General features: G+C 35.2%; 1 protein-coding gene across 1 annotated transcript in view; it reads left to right on the top strand.

Annotated features, from left to right (window-relative positions):
* The window catches only part of ACYP2 (acylphosphatase 2), a 114,757-nt gene extending 91,934 nt beyond the window's left edge, over window positions 1–22,823 (top strand). The window contains exon 4 of the mRNA XM_006909598.3: window positions 22,115–22,823. Within this exon, the coding sequence (XP_006909660.1) occupies window positions 22,115–22,229 (115 nt within the window). The 3' untranslated portion in view covers window positions 22,230–22,823. The remainder of the gene's footprint in view (window positions 1–22,114) is intronic.
* The last annotated feature ends 520 nt before the right edge of the window (window positions 22,824–23,343 follow it).

The following is a 23,343-nucleotide window of genomic DNA, read 5'->3' as shown; positions in this document are numbered from 1 at the left end:
CAATAAGTGGAATTATTATTGGGCTTCCCTTCACTATTAAATAAAAACAATTTATTCCAGTTTTCATAATTATAATGGCTATATAATAGCCTATTTCGAGTTGATCTAGTATAGTTTATGTTGGGCCTTTGTTTCCAGTTTTTTGCTAGCATAAATATACTTCGAGGAACTTATTAATGTATATAATTTACTTGCATTTCTTTGTAAGTGAATTGTATGTTTATATCATTTGAGCATTTATCTCTTGAAGTTTTAATATTTTTGAAGACTTGAATAAGTTTATGTTATATATACTAACTTATATTCTATCATAATAATACAAATGTTTCCCAACTGTGTTTCTCTTCTTTTGTTAGGTTTTTAATGTTACAATCATCTTCTTACTTGATGTTTTTGAACTAATTGTAAATTTCCTTTGTGACGTCCATTATTACCAAAAGCTTTTCAAAGATACTATCCTTCTAAAGATTTCATAAATATTTGATTCTTTTTTCTCCTAACTTTGCTAAGAATTAAAGCAGACATTAAACTCTTTAATCCACTAGGGGCTTACTCTGGTATGTGGTAAAAGAGCTGACCTGAATCACTTCCTGTTATGTTTTGGGTTTGTTAGGCAATTCTCTTGGCAATTAGTAAAGTATAATTAGGAAATTATTAAATAGTTATTTTCCCTAATGTTATAATACTCATATAATACATTAATTTCTATATGTCCCATACTGCTTTAATTATTTAATTATTTTAATTTAATATACTTCGTCTTAGGATATACTGGGAACTAGATCAGCATGGTTTATTTTTAGTGTAGAATTTTAATAATTAACAAATAGTAAATGGTGAATTTTCCTATATAGTAACATGATATATATATCTCAATTTGTTCATCTTGTTTTATATATCCCAATACAACTTTGTAATTTTCTTTATATATAGCTCATAAAATTCTTTATCATTTTCTTTATAAATGTCATAGACAATTCTTTAAGTTTATTCCTCCCCCTTTTTTGTTTCATTTGCTATTTTGAATGAAATTTCTTCTCTTTTTCTTGTATCATTTAGCTCGTGGTTACCAGGATAAAGAAAGCCCTCAATTATGGTAAATTCATTATAAACTCAGTCACTTTGATAAACTAATATAGGCTAATAAATTTAAAGAGATTTGTTAAGATTTCTAGACATTCGGTGCTTTCTGCAAATTATCAAGAGTTTTATCTCGCCCTTTAATGTGTCATTCCACAGGCACAAAATCAATACCTGTGAAGTGCAATTGCCATTATTTGTGTATTGAAAAGGGCATTAGGTTGGAGAATCAGGAAACTGAAATTCTAAGATTTCTTCAACCAAGAAAATCATCTATGAAGCACCTTCTCTGAGTTGGGCACCATGCTAGGCACTTTACACAGGCCATCTTGCCTAAGACTTAGAATAAGTCTGTATGTATATTATTAAATAGCATAGGTGAGGAAACTGAAGTTTAACAGGTATGGTAGGGCAAGGCTGGTCCATGCTGTGTCTGAAGAAGCAATAAGAAATGGAACACTGAAGTAATTAATTAACTGTGACAGTCTGTATGAAAGGCCATGGCGTCCTGACCTGGCAGGTTTATCACTCCCTGAGGGATGCACCGACCACTGAACTTTGGCCAAGGGTCTGTGAGGAAGTAGTGAAGCACCAAGAACCTGCATCAGTTCACTTTTTATCTTTATCTTGTACCTATGCTTTACACTTCCTGCTACTGGAACACAGTAAATCTAGTGAAAGCAGTCCTGAAGGTAGTCTGTCCTCATTTTCATGAGCCTTTTAAACCAGTTCAGCCCTTTGTGGTCTGGCTTAACTCAGTGGGTTAAGTAATTTGTCCAAGATATAAATAGTGATGGAGTAAGTGGCTTGCCAGCGGTCTTTCCATTCCAGGTGATGTCTACGCCAGCTCTGTGGTTTGGGCTGGTCATTTCACCACTTCTGTGCTGTAATTTCCTCATCTGTACAATGAAAAAGTAGATAAATTATCCAGTTCTGACAGGCTGACCCTGTTGTTGAATACACATTACCACTTCTTTTCTTCAAGACTGCAAATTCCTCAAAGACAGAGCTATACTTTCTACATTTTTGAATCATTCATATTGCTTTGCACATTAACAACGGCTCAGTGAACATCTGTTGATGCTGAATGAATGAATGAATGAATGAATGAGTAAAACAGAAAATAGTCTTAATGCCTTTTTCACAAGAGATTTTCAATGCTAGGGCTCCTAAAATCTCATGGGTTCACATTTCAACTGTGAAGTCTTTTATAAAGACTGCATTTGTCATGAACCTTTTCACAAGAAGATGCTTAGCAAGGGTCAGCTTGTTTTCATCTGAAAAGAACAAATAATTGAATTTAGGAAAGCAGGAAGCCTAGAAAGGATCAAGGTGGGAGCTGTGGTAGGTAGATGTCTCTCTAACAAAGCTGTTTGGGCTACTTTTATCTTTATGCTGCTGTTATAGCAACAGAATGACAAAACTGACTATTCAAATTTAATAAAACTAGAGCCTATCCAAACTCAATTTTGAATAAATGCCAAACTGTGGGGAGCATGCCTTAACATCTCTATTTGGGTATGCAATAGAGAACTACTAAATCTTAATGTTCCTGTCTATAATTTAAACACACTGTTTTAAATGCACCCTTAGAAGATTTAATACAATTACTTGTACATTATTTGAATGTTCTCTTTTTATGCCCCCACCCCAAAATCCAAAGGAAGGTACACAGTCCTTGGGAAGCATAGAATCTGTGGATTTTGTAATTACTGATTTTAAACTTAAAATCTCATTGAAGTCATTAGTTAATATTTCAAAACCTCTATGTCTGAAAACTTCTGAGCAGATATCCCAACAACCTTCCTGCCACCTCTGCCATCTCTGCCAAAGTAGGCAGGGAAGGAAGACCTGAACTACCAATAGTTACAAAGGTTATTTTTGGAATAAAAACAGGAATTTGTAGCATGTACAAAAGACTAGTTTTGTCTCTTGTGCTTCACAAAGACCAGCATCATATTAAGACTATAAAATTATTGTTCTCTGAAACTAAAAGATAAATCTGGAGAAGTTAAACATTTTTTGTTGAAAATTATTTAAACTTAGAATGTCAAATTTTTTAAACTAACTTTTTATATAAAAAAATAGCTTGGGTACAGGAAGGCATAAGGATTCAAACTGTTTTTATGAGCCACAGTATTTGCAGGTAAAGAAAATATTACATAAAACCGAAAACATTTTCTCTAACAAAGGAGAATGGTGTAACTGCAGCAGCAGGCTGTACTGCCACAGCAAAGATCACCAGATTCCATATCCTTTAACTAAACCGAATACCCACATTCAGTTTCCACCAGAGAAACAGTCAGTAAAGTCACAAAATGTCTTTACTTTCAAAACTTTTTTTTTTACCACCTTATGATGGTGTTTAGCTTTATTGTCCCAAAACAGGAAAAGGAAAACATCATGTTAATTAAATTTTGGTAACAGCTTATTCATAATGTGGATTATTTTTACATTGTCAACGTTATTTTAGTTTGCAATAGAAGGCACAGGGTTCAGTTACAGAAAATGGTAGCCTGAGCTGAAGTGGTCCTGAATTCTCCAGACCGAGTTTCAGGCCTCCTAATATTATTTCGAAGTTCTGTGCAAGGTAAGGTATGAAAGAGAAGGAAAAAACCTCCTCACCTAAACAACCTGGGTCTTAATAAATACTCCAATAAAGTTTATTTTGACCCTGGGTTAAAATGATTCAGCTTTACTAGATGACTATACTGGGCTGCTCTGCTGTATTTATTCAAGTTAAATTTATATAAGCCCTTAAGTTGTTCAACTGTACTCTCTAAAAGAGGGCCAGACCAATGCGAACTAAATGCAAGTACACTTTTCAGTAACAACTGACTACTCGGATCTCATTGTCTGTGGTGGATCTCACTGTCACTCCAACTATGAGAAACAGGACTAGCTCTGTGGGACTATTTGACAGAGATGAAAATCTCATAAGTATCTTTTCAATAGTTTTTAATTTTGAAAGGAAACTAGTCCTTCTTTATTATTTCTAACTTCTGGTATTAGATCAGGGAAGAAAACCATTTTTTAACATTTTCCCTAAAATCCTGGAATAAGATAGGAGTAGGGAAATCTAGTGCTTTATTTCTGCAGCCCCAGGAATGGGCTTCCCCAGGCTCTCTCAGGGAAAAACTGATAGCTCTTGCAGTGAGGATCAGCCTTATATTTAACGGTCTCCTTTCTCAGGAATACCAAACTCTGACAAATGATTAAGCAGATTTATAGAATCTAACATATTAAGTGACTTCTATTTAGGTGAATTCAAGATGCCAGCATGTATTGTTTTATAATGAATGTCTAAGCCCTGCTTGATTTACCTAATAGAGTATTTGATAAGGACAAAATAAGTTCTGTTTCAGTATCATTTCTTATTAATCTTTAGTCAGACAATAAAATGCAACATTAAGCATATCCCTAATTATAGTAGTTTATATAGTAGTTGCTATACGGGTTTTATATTTATCCTATCATATATCCTTTTTTGGAAAAAAAAAATTGTGGCTGAAACTTAAATAGCTTTCGTATTTACCCTTTCTTCCTTGTTAGGAAAAATTCCTTTAGAGAAATTACAATTATAAATGCCCCAAGTGTACTCTGTTTTTAATTTTTATTCCCTCTAATCTTTCCACTGTGGGTACCTAGAATTTTCATTCTGAAATACAACTTGGTCTGTGTCTTTGCAGAAGAAGTCCAAATCCTTAGTGAGCTGTACAGAATTTTTCACCATCCAGCCCTAATAAGCTATTAAAATCTGTAGGAGTCTCTCCCTCAGAATGTCTTGTATCTCTGTTGTTAGTTCAGGTATTTCAGCCACCATTGTCCTCTGTTAATTATACATCATAAATAAGTTAATCTAACAGTTTTTAATATTATAAAAAACATACACAGGGAAAAATATCACTCCTTGCATTAGCATGTTGGAGTTACTAAACTCACTGAAAAGACTTGATACCATTGGTAAAATAGTAGATGGTGTCTATCTCTGGATGCCATTACTTCTTGGCAAAAGACATTAATGAAATTTTGTCATTCGTCGTAATGACCTTGACTTTGGTCACAAAAGCCAAATTATATATTTCTCTCTGTATTCAGGTGGTTCTTTCAAACAAAAAACAAAAATTGTTTTTATTTCTTTAGGCATTTCCTCAGTTTCATAATCTTTTACACAAAGCCTAAATATTAACATGTATTTATTGGAGGAATTTGAAAATAAGCAAAGAAAAAGGAAAATAATGAAACTACCCATATTTCAGGAGATAACCACTGTTATCACTCTGCAGCTTTTAAATATTCTTGTTGATATTTTCTTATGAAAATGGGGTCACACCATACACCTTGTTTTGTAATTTGTTTTTTAAAAATCTAATATTATATTACAAACATCTTTATATGTTAGTAAAAAATCATCTTAATAATTTTAATGGTTATTACTCCTTTAAATGGAAATACAGTAATTTATTTAACCAAATCCGAATTATTTTATACTTCAGTTGCTTGAAATATTTTCCTGTTACATGCAATGAACATCCTTGAGGCAAAAATCTTTTACCTACATCCTCAATTATTACCTTAGGATAAAATTTTTAGCAGAATCACTGAGTCACATTATACTTATCTAATGAGGCAATAATGAACAAATGAACAAAAATTCACAAGGATCAATAGGATATTCAGTGAAAAAACTCCTTTCTTTCTTTTCCTTCAAATATTTGTTCTTACTTTTGGGAAGCAGCTACTTTTAGTAGTTTTCATTTATTTTTCCAGAACTATTTCATGCATTTATAAGCTTACACATACAAATCCTTTAGTATGTATATTAAGAAATTAGTAAATTGGTTCCAATAGTGATATTTATTTTATAATCACAAGCACAAAACTTTCTAGTATAGGCAACTTTCAGTTATTTCAGTTCTGTGTTACTAATTTAGATCTTTCATATAATACATTACTTATCAACTACCATGATATTTTTATCTTCATTGGATACTTTTAAAACTTTTTACTCTAGAAAGTTTCAAATATGCTGAAAAGTAGAGAGAATAATATAATGACATTCCAAGTATCCAACTAGTTTACACATTTTAAGTCTTTTAACAAATAATGCCAAGTTTTTCTCTATGAAAGGTTTTTACTGATTTATACTCCTGTCTGCAATGTATGATTTACACTATCTTCATTTTTGTATTATTGAATTTTATAGCTGCTGCATCCAATGTTATATGTATGTAACATTTTTAAACAAGAGTAACTGGGTGAGAGAAATGGAAAATGATAGGAAAAATAAGGCATGGAAACTTTTGTTGAAATACGACAATAGTTTTAATCTAGCATGGTAGTGCCAGTCAGTTTGGTGTCGCTCCTGGTTCAGTGTTTGAAAGAATTATGAGAACACATCCAGGCTCCAATGGGGAAAAATGATAGGATTGATTAGCAATGTCTACCATAAGAAGAGGAGGGAAGATTGCTGGCATCCATGCTGTATAGTTTGATGATTCTGCTTTTGCTTACATGCACAACAGTATGTTTTTGTACCATTCTTTTGCTTAGTAGCCATAAAAACCAATTTGGTTTATTAAATGATAATGAGACATCTCTATTTATCTATAGATTCTCAATGCGTGCTATTATATTGACAACTTTTCTTGAAAATAAGTCACTCTTCTGAAATGAACTGAATGAATGATGTTGGTACATATGTAAAGAGGCTGCTGCACCATCATTAGGGGAGTATGTGTGTGGACTGTGTTCTTAGAAGCCGGAGAGGATGGCATTTGTCCAGTCACACAACTCCGCATGGCTCCAAGCAGGACCATGAATTTGTTGAAGTCTGTCATGTTGTTTGTGGTCATGTAACAGATATGCTCACTGACCCACAACAAATCAAACCCCAAATCTTATCATTTTAATGTCACATTTAAACTTCCTGAGCTAACCAGCCTCAACAAAAGTCTATTTAAAAAACCAACATAAAGTATATCAAGAATTCAAGAACTGCTGTTTCATGACCTAATGGAATGATAAATCTGGAAGGCATTTTGGAGGCCATTTAGATTAGGGTTGGTAAACTACATCCCATGGGCCAAATCCAGCCGACTGCCTGTTTTTATAAATAAAGTATTGGAATACAGCCAGGTCCATCTATTTATATATCGTTTATGGCTGCTTATGCATTACAACAGCAGAGTTGAGCAGTTATGACAGTCTTTATGTACCACAAAGCTTCAAACATTTACCGTCTGGCCCTTTAGAGAAAAAGTTTGCCAACCTCTGATTTAAACCAAACTTTTCATTCCAGAGATATGGAAATTAGGAATCACAAAGATTGTGTAATTTGAGAAAACAGCTGGCAGAATCCCCTAAATCTCCAGTGTTGGGATCTAGAGCTACAATCCCTTAAGGTTTCTGTAAGATAGAGAGCATTTTCACGTCTTCTGGAAGTCCTACCTTCTCGGGCAAGGTATCACTCCCTCCTCCACTACCTTACATGCTTACTGCAGTGAGAACATAATGAAAACTCTTTCCTATACTCATATAACATTTATACATTCCTTCCTCATTGCATTTATCATGCTGAATTGTAATCATTTGCTTTTCCCTCTAGACTGTGAGTTCACTGGGGACAGGAACCATGCCATATCTGTCAAGCCAGCTGCCTAACACAGATTACAGAATAGATTTCTAATAACTGTTTGTTCAGTGGTTTGCCTTTGCCACCTCATCTTCTGTGGCTATTTTAAGATAAACTTCAATTATTATGAAGATAAAATACAAATGCTGTGGTTTATAATTTTCCTGACCAAGACCCACCACCAAGACTAGCAATAAGAGATGTCCAAAGGCAAACACTCTAATTGGAAGGTAACAGAGCTCAAAATTTCTCACAGCGCCTGCTAAATAATGGTCCCAAATCTCAGAGCCAATCTTGACCTGTATTTCTGACAGACAAGAGCCTGCTATAAGTCAAGGGTAATAAGGATGGCAAAGAAGAGATGAAGGATTGTTAGAATCAACAGGACATCCTGGTCGATTGCCTGTACAGGGATGTGGGAATCTATGACTTCCTAGATTCTGTCAAATTTCAGAATGTTGGAGGAAGAGCACGTTGGATGAGGGAGATGTGGGTGGGTAAGGGGTATAGAGGGTGGGTAGAGATGGATATGGTACAGTCAAATGGGGAGACTCAGTAAGCAGTGGAGCATGTGAATCTGGAGCCATCATGCTAAATATGGGTTTAGATGGAATCACCAAAAGAACAAAGAGAGCGGGGGATTAAGAACAGAAGCCTAGAGATCACTAAAAGTAAGGCATGAACAAAGTGCAGTAGTCCGTCCCTTATCTGCAAGGGGTACATTCCAAGACCCCCAGTGGATGCCTGATACTGCAGACAGTACCGAACCCTATGTATACTGTTTTCTTCCCTATACGTACATATGGTAAAGTTTAATTTATAAATTAGGCACAGTAAGAGATTTACAGTATAATGAAATAGATTTACAGAACAATTATAACAACATACTGTAATAGAAGTCATATGAATATTCTCTCTCACTCTCTCTCATAACCTAGATGGCTACTAAGTGACTACCAGGCAGATAGTGTAGACAGCATGGATATGCCGAACAAAGGGATGATTCATGTCCTGGGTAGGATGGAGTGGGACGGTGCAAGATTTATATCACACTACTTAGAACAGCGTGCAATTTAAAACTTAAAATTGTTTATTTCTGAAGTTGTCCATTTAATAGTTTTGGACCACAGCTAACTATAACTGAAACCTTGGAAAGCGAAATCAATAAGAGGAGAGTACTGTAAGAGGAACTCTCACTGAGAAGCATCACCTGGAGATGGAAGAGGCAGACAGAAGGGTGGTGTTCCAAAAGCCTAGGGCAAGAGAAGATGAGGGCAAGAATCTATGATGCTTTGGATTTAGCGATTTGGAGGTCTGTGATAACAACCTTCCTCAGAGCAATCTTAGTGGAGGGGTGGGCTTAGAAGCCAGATTCAAGGGTTGAAGACTTAATGAGAGTTAGAAAAGAGATATTGGGTAGATTTTACTCCTAAGAAGCTTAAATTGAGAGAAAAAGAAATGAGAAGGTAACTGGAAAGTGGGTTTATATCCCATTGCATGACTAGCATCCTTGATTTATGAATTATTTGAAGGGAATTTACCAGGTATCAGGGTCACGGAGGGAAAATATATAAAAAGTCAAGTCGAAAAGGAGAGATATCACCAAGAAAAGGAATTTATCTCTATGAGCTGAGGTCTCTTCATTTGTCAATGAAAATAATACCTTCCTCAGAGAGATGTTGGAGGTTTAAATGAAATAATATAATTAAAAACATTTCAAAAATAGCAAAGCACTATACAAAAATAGATTATTCCCTATATTATCAACTCCAGTTTATTACCTTGATTCAATACCCGATTAGTCTCAATCTCGCTGGCTTAGTATTTGAATCTAGTTATGATTAACCTTGTCATTGCAGCCTAAGAAATCAGGGCCCAAGTCCCTTTTCCTGACAATTGAATATATTCTGATGCTTTGAATGCCAGATAACATCTTTTTTTTAATTGTAGTAAGAATACTTCACACAAGATCTACCCTCTTAAATTTGTAATTGTCCTCTGCCTATTCCAGCCTTTATTTTGTTCTACTGAAAGCAGATTACCATGTTCATGGTCAACTGTCAAAAAATTAATTCTGGGCTAGAGCACAATTCTGCCTGATTTGGTCTTAGTTCAGGTCACATGTTTTCCCCCATATATTCCTATGAATGTTTAATGAAAAGCAATGAATATTTACTTCCTTATTACCAGACCAAAACATTTGACTTGCTTTTAAGTGATTAACTATACTGAGCTAATCAGTCCCAGTGACACCACTGGAAACAAGTATTTAATGGATAAGAAAACCAGACTGGTGACAATCTTTTTTTTTTTTCCCCATAATTTTTTTCAATTACAATTGACATACAATATTATATTAGTTTCAGGTGTACAATATGGTAATTAGACATTTAGATAACTTAAGAAATGATCACCGTGATTAACTATACTGAGCTAATCAGTCCCAGTGACACCACTGGAAACAAGTATTTAATGGATAAGAAAACCAGACTGGTGACAATCTTTTTTTTTTTTCCCCATAATTTTTTTCAATTACAATTGACATACAATATTATATTAGTTTCAGGTGTACAATATGGTAATTAGACATTTATATAACTTAAGAAATGATCACTCAATAAGTCCAATACCTATGTGACACTATATATAGTTATTAGTTATTACAATATTATTGACTATATTCCCTATGCTGTACTTTACATCCCTGTGAATATTTTAATAACTGACAATTTGTGCTTCTTAATCCCTTCACTTTTTTCATATATTCCCTAACCCCCTTCCCATCTGTCAGCCATCAGTTTGTTTCCTGAGTCTGAGTTTTTTCCTATTTTGTTTGTTCATTTATTTTGCTTTTTAGATTCCACATATAAGTGAAATCATATGGTATTTGTCTTTCTCTGTCTGACTTACTTCACTTAGCATAATATCCTCTAGGCGCATCCATGTTGTCACAAATGGCAAGATTTCATTCTTTTTTTTTTTTTTATGGCTGAATAATATTCTATCTTATGTATATACCACATCTTCTTTATCTATTTGTCATCGGTAGACACTTAGGTTGCTTCCATATCTTGGCATTATAAATAATGCTGCAATGAACATAGGAGTACATATGTTCATTGAATTAGTGTCTTAGATATTTTCAGATAAATACGCAAATGTGGAAGGCTGAGTCATATGGTAGTTCTATTTTTAATTTTTTGAAGAAACTCCATACTGTTCTTGGTAGTGGCTGCACAAATTTACAGTCCCACCAACGGTGCACGAGAGTTCCCTTTTCTCTACATTCTCACCAATACTTGCTGTTTGTTGATTTACTGATGACAGCCATTCTGACAGGCGTGAGGTAATATTTCATTGTGGTTTAAATTTGCATTTCCCTGATGATTAGTCAGAACATGGCTTCTTCTTTATATCCTTAGTTATAGGACTTCCATTCAGCTAGTCTTCAGGTGGTTCTCAATGCTGGTTGTTCTGTAATTTAGTTGTAATTTTCATGTGGTCGTGGGAGGAGGTGAGCACAGTGTTTACCTGCTCTGCCATTTTGAAGGGAGCATTCTTGCAGTCACCTACTACTCCTGTAGCCTCTGGTTAGAAAGGGCTTAAGTTCCTTCACCTTTTCCTAATCTAGAGAAAATATCAGAAATATTTCCTTCCAAAATTGAAACAAAATCACCTTTTTCAAGGCAACTTGCCATAAGATGTGGTTTATAATATGGCACAGTATGCGATAGGTTTTTACATGTCTTTAGAAACAAGAACAAACTGGAATGTGTGTCAGTATAATCCAGGTGATAGAGAATCTCTTCAGGACAGGAACAAAGTAACTGTACAGAAAATGTGGATTAGCCTTAGTAACCTGTCTGAGGCAATGATGTAGTAAGCAAAAAGCAGTGGGTAGTATAGAGTTTGTAAAGAGGCGATCCATATTACCACTTCTTCAGTGTTTTCTAGAGAAAAAATTATTGTCACTATATATTTTCTAGGCCAAATATGCATAGATTGGAGAAAGAGCAATGTAATGTAATTCCATCTCAGTGTGCTTCCTCAACTGGAATTCTTATCTAAATGAATGATATATTTGACAAGTACGGTGCCCAATATAAATGAATACATAGTATTCTATTTTATATGTTGATCTCTATGAATTTGATTAGCATGCGCTTGTTCCTCTAAACTTGGTCATTTCAGAGAAAGCTTTTAAGATCAATTTCCTAGACCATTGAAGACCACTGGCATCTCCACCAATGTAATGATGCTTCATAAGTTCCTACAGGAAACCTATGAAGGAAGCTGTTAACTAGTTTCTTTCTTTGATGCAGGTTTAGCTGTAGCAGGAAATGGTGTGTAATTAGAAAAAGCTCCCAAACATTAGTCCTCATCTGGATGATTGGCAGGTCCAAACAACACTTTCCAGACCCAATGTCAGAGAATTCAATTTCTTCCACAGTAGGACCCATCTTCTGGCTTTAACTTCATGGCTGTAACTTCTGAGACCCCAGACTTTTTTTTCTAATAGCACATACCATGCTCTATAATTGTTTACTAGTTTATTGTCCATCTCTTCCACTAGAATGTAAGCCCCGTGAGGCGAAGCCAATGTCTGTCTCTTCGCTACTATATTCCCAGTGCCTGAACCACATTATTAATCTTTTTGAACCAATGCATAAAAAACTTCTCATTGGTTAATATGTCTTCTTTCAAGTACATATATGCCTATATATAACTTCTCTAAAGCTTTTATGGATTTAGGGGAGAGGGTTAGCTAATCAATAGAGGACCCTCCCCCCTGCCTCCAGAATAATGAGCTTATCTCCATCTGGAAATGGTGGAGAGAACATTTAGAATTTAACCAACTTGAGTCAATTATATTTTTCAGAATTGTCCTCGATAATTTTTGTGGAATTCAGGTGAATGAGCAAGTAACAAAGTGTTATAGTAGTGACTGAGACAGACATGAGACTTCAGACTTTTAATTTTATTCAAATGCAAGCACATCACTCTGTTGATTTGGGTTCATTTGCCTAGTTTGTGCAACCTCATCTAAAAGTCATTTGGAAAACTAAACATGACAGCTATGTATCTACTGTATAAGAAACTTTCAATTCAAAAGAAGGGGATATAATTAATTAAATTGCATTTCGATTCTGGTGACTAGACATTCTTTGATCATTTTATTAATGGTGTCAGAGAAATTGAGCACATCTTAGAATGCAATATTAAAATTATGAAGAACTTTATCTTAGAAGGGGTTCATAACATGTCTCTCAACCTCTTCCATTAAATCTTTTTTTCTCTCCTTTTAGCCTCTAATCCTTCCTTTTTTCATGTTGTCACCTTCCACTAGACAGGCATGGATGGATGATGTCTTTTTATTTGAGCTTCATCAAGCTATTAGAGTTCTTTCTGACAAAAACAAGCTTTAAGTCATTCAACAAGCATACACTATTTAAACTTTTTATTATTAGGGTGACACAGTATACTCAATTTTAGTTTTCAAAGTTTAGACTGAAACACGTTTACTGGAATTTAACAATGACTTTTTTAACCACCTGAAAAAAATCATTAATATTAGGAAGATACATACCATTCTTTACCTTCTATTTTCTTTACTTTTTATAAAAGGAAAATAAGCTGGCATGCATTTTTATGAGTACGAAAAGGATAACATTTTGATGGGAAGTGGCTATTTTTCTGAATCTCTATGTCACAGATCAAAATTTATGAGCATTTAACACATCAGTGCTGAAAAAATATTCAGAGTATAATATTCAAGTACCAATTGCAGGAGACCGCTTGTGAACTGAAACATTACAGTGGCATTCTTACTTCCTGTCATGAGCATCCCTATGAACTGAGTCACGTAGGTAGATTCAATGATAAAACACCCTTCCTAGGGAAAAATGAGAATCTAAAAAGATGATTTTTTTAAACCCTGGAAGGTTAAAAAGATAAGCCATTTCCCTAACTATGAAACACACCCATGAAATAGAGTTTCACTATTTTTATTTCTTGTCAAATATTTAAAGGCATACTGAAAGCCCCCACCCTCAAGGTTAACAACATGTAGTGTAATATGCTCTGTCACAGACGATCTTTTTAAAACACAGCCCAACAGTCTTTTATACATTAAAATTTAACTTTTGTTTCAAATTCTCCACCTAGTGAATCTTTTTTTTTCCCCCTAGCGGTTCATTGTGTCATTGGCTGCCTCTCCATTCTGCCTTCAAACAATTCTTTTGATTTAATTCTACATAAATTATTTTCAAAGTGGTTGACAGAGACGCTTCATGAAGTTCTCTTTACAGCCTTTGAGCATGCACCTCTCTGCAGGGCTTCCACAAGGCTAGCCTGGCAGCAGGACTCCTTCTCTACCAGCAACCTCAGGAAAGCGCTGTGCGGGACCCCTCCCTACACCCCGGTAGCTAGAGCCAGCAGCACTGCTGGCCTGAGTGGTCCAGCCTGAAGCAGCCCTTGCCCAGGGGCCATGGCTGAGAGCTTTTATTTCCAAAGTTCAAGGCCATAGACAGGATGGCGGCCCTGAAGATACATGTTTTTGTGACCTCAGAACGATGCATACTTCACTTTAATTGAAAAAGTATCTAGCAAAGTTGGTTGTAAAGCAAAACTCCATAAATATCCACCCCTCCTCCCAATAATTTCCATTACAAAATCAAACAGTATCAGCAAGAAGAAAAAATAACTACAACTTTATGTGTTTGTACCTCTCTGTTGCCAACAGGATTTAAAAGTGATTTGTAAGGATATATCAGACTGTAGCAAGAGAGCATACATTTGAAAGTGAAAAAAGATAAACAAGGGTGGAGACATAAAATAGAGCCAAGAACAGGGCTTTTAAAAGATTCTAAAATAATGACCTCTGCTCTGGGTGGGTTACACTTTGGCTTTAAACTATCTAGTAGCCCTCTATCAGCTAATGGAATCACCCCAAAAACTCAATTTGCTTATAAGCATTTTGGGAGGAGAGAGAGAGGTCAGGGTGAGGGGCAAAAAACACAAGAGAGTCTGGCCAACTCCTTTTCATTTGGCTTCATGTAGGAGCAGATGTAAATATATCTAGAATAGAAAATGTTTTAGACTGTGTGTCCTTAAAGCAATCTTTCTCAAATATTGTTATTCTGAGACAAGGTGCTCATAACATTGGAAGGCACTGAATCAGATCAAGGCAGGCTTGGCTCGCCAAGAACAGAACCTTAACGATGAACCAAGCTGATTAGTGTCTCTCCTCTCCTTCACAGTCAGACAGCTAAAAAGATTGATCTATTCTTGCTGTCTCCATTTGTTCACTTCCCCCTCACTCATAAAACCATTCTAATCTGGCTTCCACCCCCACCACTTCACTGCAGTTGATTCTGCTAGGTCCCCAAAGCACTTTTCAGTTCATATTTTACTTGGGCCTCAGCAGCATTTGGAAGTTGACTGCTCTCTCCTTACAATAATACCCTGTGCTCTTAGTTTCCCTGACTCCGCACTTTATGGTTATCTCCCTCTTCCTTGGTCATTCTTTCCACCTGTCTTCTGTGTGCTTCTCTTTTTGACCTGACCTTTCAATGTTGGTGTTCCTTGTGATTTCTTTTCTAGTGCTAAGGAGAACTCCAGATCTGACAGAGTCCACAAAAGTGTTTTTATGATACAAACCAGCAAAAAAATGTTTCTAATCTTCTGCATCCCGCAGTGTAGAATTTCAAGAAGTTCTTGTTAAGTGGATAATAGCAGTGGTAGATATGGTATATTGCCTTGCTCACCCTCTATTCCAAGCTCTTTCTGGTGCCTTGCCTTCACTGCAGACTCTGGAGAGCTGGGAACCATTTCCCTTGCAGCTAGAGTTTCAAATGTAATTTAAGTTTCATCAATCAAAAGTCCTTCTGTGAAATTTGAATTTGGAACTGAAGCAAGGAGAGAAACAGCAGTGCCTGAGTCATCCATTCAGCTGGCGTGAGGATCTAGCAAACATTACGTGGCTCTTGAGCCATCAGTTCTGGTGGGGGCTTCCTGATGCCTGGACTGCAGTTAGGGTCATATGTTCATAAATGTAGTGATTTCAGTGGCAGACTCTGATTCCTAGCAGTTCCCCTAATGGACATACCAGAAAAAATTGTCCAAGGCTTGAAAATAGAGATTAGGCAGTGTCTTCCAGGGACACTGTTCTGGGTATTGTCTCGTAGAATGGTTAGGAATTTTCTCATTCTATACAGATATGCTCCATCTATTAGAAAGTTGAGTTCACATTCCTGATTGTATATATATGTATGTATATAAACACATGTGTGTATGTCTAAATTACCCTTTGAACCAGATGTAACATGTTCTAGGTTTCCTCATCCATGCGTTGAATAGAAATCTTAACACGTATCATATTTGCATGAGATCACAGTTTTAACATTTTATACTTTAGCAACCAATTCTCCAGAGTTGCTCCAACAGGCCTAATATAAATCTGTTCTTCTGTCCTTTCCAGTGATTTTGAAAAGACCTAATTCCCTAAGTTAAATTCCATTCTGAAATAGGATGGTTTTCATTACCTGCTAAGGCACCCTGACTGATACAATAGCTATAAATTATTGTTTACTATTTCTAGATACTGTGTTAAACACTTTACACATTTAATCTTCGTAACAACTCTGAAGTAGGCAACATACTCTCCATTCTACAGATGAGGCACTGAGAGTGTAAGAGACTTGTCCGAGATGACCGGTTAGGAAGTGGTAGCTAGATTCACACCCAAGCAGAATGATCCCAAAGTTCACTTCCATTTCCACTGTGCCAGCATCTAATTTCTTTCCACTAAATAAAGCATAAAGAATGTATCCGTCACTTTGTTTATCTGGAGACTGTTGCGTGGCAGAAAAGCTAGAGGTTTCAGTCATGCTTTCCTTCACTTCTTCGGCCTTCTCTGCTTCCAGGCCCTTTGATTCAGTTGGCGGGGTCTCAATCCTGGGCATAGCTCATGCCTGATCAGCAATTCCACACTCTCTCCCAACTGAGGAGCTTAAGCGACGTGCTATTTCCCACTGCAGCTGTGAAGGAGTTCCACCAAGACCAAGAGGTTTTACTAGTGGTAATGCACTACAAGTGTGTGACTTTAAGGGTCACAGAACTTGCAAAATGGGTTGCCCACCAATTCTGGCAAAGGCAGAGAACAACTACACTGTGATAACTGCTATTAAGGGCCTACTGTGTATCAACGTGCATTAAGCAATTTATATACATTCTCTTTAATCCAATTTTAAAGATGAGGGGTCTGATCTCAGGTTAATTATGGATGTCCTGGGATTCTCTTGATAATCACTGAACCCTTCACTAATAATGGGCTACATATCTGACAGAAATTTTAGACATTGTATCCTAATATCATAAAAAGGTTTTTTAAAAATAATTTTTAAAATTTATTATGGTGACATTAACAAAAGTTAAGTTTCAAGTGTACAATTCAACAGTAAGGCATATATATATATATTGCATTGTGTGTTCACCACCCCTAGTTAGATTTCTGTCACCACATATTTGACCCCTTTTACCCCATTTACCTTCTCCCTCACCCCCACCCTCTGATAACCACTAGTCTACTGTCCTTGTCCATGAGTCTCTGTTTGTTGCTTTTAGATTTATATCCCACATATAAGTGATGTCATGTGGTTTTCAACTTTTTCTGTCTGGCTCATTTCACTTAGCACGATTATCTCGAGGTCCATCCATGTTGTCGCAAATGGCAGTATTTCATCTCTTCTTATAGCTGAGTAATATTTCACTGTATATATGTATCACATCTTTTTTATCCAGTCATCTATTATAGGACATTTCGGATGCTTCCATGTCCTGGCCACTGTGAATAATGCTGCTGTGAACATCAGTGTACAAATGTCTTTTTAGATATGAGTTTTCAAGTCTTTAGGGTAAAGACCCAGTAGAGGGATTGCTGAATCATATGGTAGATCAATTCTTAGTTTTTGGAGAAACTTTCATACTGTTTTCCACAGTAGTCCTACCAACTTGAAGTCCCACAAGCAGTGTATGAGGGTTCCTTTTTCTCCCCATCCTCTCCAACACTTGTTACTTGTCCTGTTTATAATAGCCATTCTAACAGATATGAGGTGGTATCTCACTGTGGTTTTGATTGATCTCTAGTTTCAAAGCATTATGATCAGAGAATATGGTTGGAATGATTTCAGTCCTCTTGTTGAGGCTGGTTTTTTGTCTAGAGAAAAATGTATAAGCAGCTGTTTTGGGATGAAAGGCTCTGTAAATATCGATTATGTCTAGTTGGTCTAGTGTCATTTAAGGATGTTATTTCCTTACTGATTTTCTGTTTGGATGATTTGTCTGTACCTGACAGTGGGGTATTTAGGTCCCCTACTACGATAGTGTTTTGGTCTGTTTCTCCATTTAGTTATGTTAGTAATCGCTTTATATATTCTGGGATCTCCATTTAGTTATGTTAGTAATTGCTTTATATATTCCGGGATTGATTGTGAGCATAGATATTAATAAGTGTTATGTTTTCTTGGTGTATGATTCCCTTTATCATTATGAAGGATAATCATTTATTTATTTCTTCAATAATTACAATACATTTGAGCATATACAACCAACTGTATATACAACCTCAGTATCTTTCTTTACCTTTTTTATTTTGAAGTCTATTTTATCCGATATTAGTACCACTACTCCTGCTTTTCTCTGAATGCCATTTGCTTGGAATATCATTTTCCACTCTTATACTTTGAGTCTATTATTTGTCTTTGGAACTGAGATGTATCTAAAAATGCTTATCTTGATAATAAAGAAGTATATGGTATTATTTGTCCACATGTAACTGAATAAGGAAACTTACTAAAGAAAGAATAGCAAAAATGTTATATACTGTCCTTCCATTATTCATGCTAATTTGAAAGTCTGAAATATGAAGGCAACTTAGTATTTTCCAGTATGCACCACATTAGCTTTTAATTCATTAGCTGTCTTCTCTTACTGTCTGCTTTCTTGCTATGCTCTACATTTTATACTGGTGCTACAGAGATATCCAAAAGGATTATGCTGCCCCAGGAAATAGTCACAGGAAATAGTACTGCTATGAATTATTAATAGTATTGGCTTTCTAGTGCTTTAATTTCACCTCTTTGTTTCAGAGAAGGATATTAGTTAAGTGGAATTTTTATATCGCCTCCGGAGCTTAGTTTATTTTGTAGGAAACACTGACTTGAATTATAGAAAAGACAGTCCTGTGTTGATTTCCATGTCTGCATATATTGGATTCTCCATGTATTGCACTCCCTGATATCCTTGCTCAGTGATAGGTTAATAGGGCAGTTTTCCAGCTGAGCCCTTCAGAGCCCTTGGGGTTCCCTAGAGGTGCTTGAAGTGCAGTTGGGGGAGATTCTGTGCCCCACCCCCAACTATTCCCTTGTTTCAGAGAAGCACTTAACTTCCACTATAAACATTAAGCTTTTGTGCAAGATTATGTTGGAAGAAAGGATTGTTCTCTTTAAAAAGCTTTAAAATCCTCAGTTAATACAACAAATATAATATTAGGTATTTGTACATATTTGGGATAGTAAGAAAAGTGTCTACAGATTTTTATTCAATAATTACAATACATTTGAGCATATACAACCAACTGTGCACTGAACTTGACTGAGCTGGTGGCATGTCATGTGACTGGTGTCATAATACTCACCCTGAACTCTGGGTGAAGTCAGTGACCATGCTTGTTTATATAACGAACCAATTCCACAAATATACTTGGTTCACGTGCTTATATTCAGGTTATTAGGTCAGATCTATAAGCCTCCAACTTCCTTTAAGAGGATGAATATAGTCATTACTTGTGTTATTTCATAGGGGACTGTCGTGAGTAAAATATTTTATTTTCTATATTAAGAGAAACTATTTCTTTACCTTTGCAAAGACTGAAAAAAAAATGGAATGGTTTTGTTTCACATGAGGTAAAAATCAGAGTTAAAAGGTCATGCTTAGGGTTCCTTTGTGTGTGTGGACTGTGCAGGACCCTAGAAATGCTCTCTCCTTCCATGCCTGGAAGCTATAGACTAGAAGAAGGCAGGCAGGTAACATCAAAGACTTATTCATTTAGTATGTATTTATTGAGTGTTCACTATCACTGGCATAGTGCTAGATGTTAGGGATACGGTAGTGAATAAGACTCCACCCCTTCTTAGAATTTGTATTCTAATGTGGAGTAGGCACATAGTGAATACATAAGCAATTACATAAACATAGCAGTTATAGAATGAGATAACTCCCATGATGCATACAACAGGTTGAGAGCAGGGCCCTTTTTAGATAGATGGGCAATTTAAGAAGGGCCTCTGGGAAGGTAGAAACCCAAGTGCATTTTAGAAGGCCACAGCTGGCCTCTTTGCTGGCTGCTAGGGCCATAAAGGAATGGCACTTACTGTACTTGATAGCTAAATGTGTGCCATTTGCATCAAAGAATTAGAATGCTGTGGAAACCCTGAGGAGACCGATACAGTCAGTGACTGCCTGAAAAAGAACAGAAGAACACAGCACAGTTAAACACATAGATAGTAAAGGGAAGATGTCCAAGGACTGTACCTTAAGGAACCCCGGTATTAAGAGCTCAAGAAGCAGAGGAAGCAGCAGCAGAGAAGAAAGCATCCAGTGAGGTAGTAGAAATACTGAGAGAGCATCGTGTCCTATGTTCATTTTCTTGGTGATCCCATCCATTCTTAGGGCTTTCAATACTGTCTGCAGACAAATTCCTAATTTTATCTCCTCCAGCCAGACTCTTAGATCCAACTGCATATTCAACATCTCATTTAGCTGTCTAACAGACATCTCAAACTTAACATTCCAAAACTGAACTTCTGACCTTTCCCCAAAAGCTGTTATTCTCCTATCTCAGTAAATAACAACACTATCCAACTATTTTTTAAACCAATAACCCTACTGTCATCCTTTAGTCCTCTCTCTTTCTCACACCTACATTCAATCTGTCAGCATTCAATCTTTTGTACAGCCTTTCAAAATATATCCAGAATCTGATCACTTGTCACCACCACCACTGCTACGACCCTGGGCAGGTTACTTAACTCTTCTGTGTCTCTCTCCTTATCAATAATTTAGGAGTTAATTATGGACTACAGCTTACAGGGTTTATGTGTGGACTAAAGGAAATAGTATATGTAAAGAACTTAGGACAGTCCCAAGCAAACAGTGTATAATAAATGTTAGCCTCTATTATTTCTGGCCTTTTAGAAGACTTCAAAGAGATTTGACTTGTAAAATTGAAGCCACCAGCTCCTTTTCATAATAACTAAATGTTATTCTTCAACACATGCAGTTTCCATTTTTAAGATTTCAACTAAATGAGTTAAAATGTGCTACTGTGTCATAGCTTAGCTTCTGAAAAAGAAGAAAATTTACCTTTCCCAGGAAAACTGTTCAAGAACCGAAGAAAGTGTTATATAGCACAATGGCAATTTGAATCATTAGAATTCTCTAGCCTAGAAGTAATTTTCAGCTAATCAGACTTTAGCCTAGAAAATATTTTTAATTCAAGGTTATATGCAATAGTTATACATGATAATGCACAGCTGTACACAGCACTAGCTTCAGAACCTGAAAGGACTTTGGGAATATGAAGCAAGTCACAGAATGTTTCTAACAGCTGGGATAACTGCCATCACTTGTATAAAATGGGCTCATTATTAACATCTAATCCTGCTTAATCTGTCATCTCAATTATTAATAAGTAGAAAGATTCTGGAAAATCCTTAACAGTATTATATGAGCTGTCAACTATATTACAGTAAGCCCAAATTATATAGGAAGCATCTCAGGAAGTACCCAAATGCATAAATTAGACACATGGATATTGCTAATAAGAAAAACTGTGAATTGCTCTATATAAGCAGAAAAATAGTTTCAGATCATTTAACTTGTCCCTTTAATTCAGCTACTTTGCTAATATATCTGGTAAGATGGTGTTTGAATAAATAAGAAAATATGTTCATCTGATTTCATCTACCATGTGCTGGGTAATAAGTAAAAACAAAAGTGAATTATTTTTATTACTTACCTCTTTGTAAAATATTTTAATCCTTTTGTATATAAGAGGGATTGGATGTTTTAAGAGGGGTAACATGACCCCAATATGAAATCAGTAGTTGACTATGATTGATTTATTATTAGTTTTTCTTTGTCCATATTTAATTATATATTAAACTTTTATTCTGATGCATGATATATACACAATGGAAAAACCTCACATTTCATGTTATATGCAAAAGTTACTTAGTAAAAATAAACTCCATTGTTACCTATTGTGGGATCATTTTAGCTAGAAGTAGTCTATATATATTTTACATGCTGATTTTTATTTATTTGTTTTTTTTTTTCCAGGAAGTCCTGGCTGAGCAAGGTCGGAAGTCCAAGTTCTCGCATTGACCGCACAGACTTTTCTAATGAAAAAACCATCTCTAAACTTGAATATTCTAATTTTAGTATTCGTTACTAATAGAAATAAAAATTATGTTTATAGAGCACAATAGACACTATATTAAGTCTATATACTAGGATAATAGTAGCAGAGTAGGGTAAGAAAAGAACTGTTCTAGAAGCTATAACATATATATTATTAAAAAATGTAATACTGAAATAGTTTTACTAAACTGTTTTTAACAAACAAAAATATTAGTATCTGAAAGTAAAAAATGTCATTACAAAATATTTAATGTAAATATTTAATTTAAAATTGTCTCATGAAAACTTTAATTCTAATAAATATAGTATACATCTGGCTAGTTTTACTCAACTATGTTTTTAACAAGCAAAAGTTAAGTATCCTAACAAAAATTGTTAAGAAATATTTAATATGAATATTTAATTTAAATTTGTCTCATGGAAACTAATTCTAATGAATATTATAGCATACATGTTATTTGGCTAGACATAATAAAGTTAACCATTTAAAATTATTTTTAGGTACTGTTGTATGAATTGAATTCTATAACCTTCCAAATAATTTATTACTAAAGTTGAGTAATTCGTTTAATAACAACGAAAAGAACCAGTAGTTGGAAATAAATCTATATTCAGTATAACCATGAAATATCAATAAAGAGTTAATTTTTAAAATTCTGGTTAAATGAAAACATAATTCAGTACTTGAATTGTAGCTATTTAATGCTTTCTATGAATTATACTGTTCTGTATAGTGAACAGGTAAGTGATGGCAACTGATAAGAACCCACAATTTCAGTAGAGCAAGTAGCAACTTTTTTTATCAGCAACAATTCATGATGGATATCCTATTAACCAGAAAAGGAACTGAGAGTCTAAATAAATTATTCTATCCCCCAAACTTGACCTATCATTTCATAATTTTCACATGTAAATGATAATTAAGCAACAGTATTTTAAGGGGAAAGTTCATTTCTATCCCATAGAATTACACTATTGAAAAAGGAGACCTTTAACTTAAAATACTGGGGAATTTCAAATGTTGTACGTATATACTTGCATATATCCTTTGGTGATTTCAAAATTTTCAAAACAATGGAATCCTTCATTAATAAAATTTTACCTGGAATGTAATACATAAAGCAAGTGAAAAGACACAACCAGTATGA

This window comes from Pteropus alecto, unplaced genomic scaffold (assembly GCF_000325575.1).
Source record: "Pteropus alecto unplaced genomic scaffold, ASM32557v1 scaffold131, whole genome shotgun sequence".
NCBI classification, from domain to species: Eukaryota; Metazoa; Chordata; class Mammalia; order Chiroptera; family Pteropodidae; genus Pteropus; species Pteropus alecto.
The sequence above is the reverse complement of the archived record's forward strand: the minus strand, read 5'-3'. Positions and strand labels throughout refer to the sequence as shown.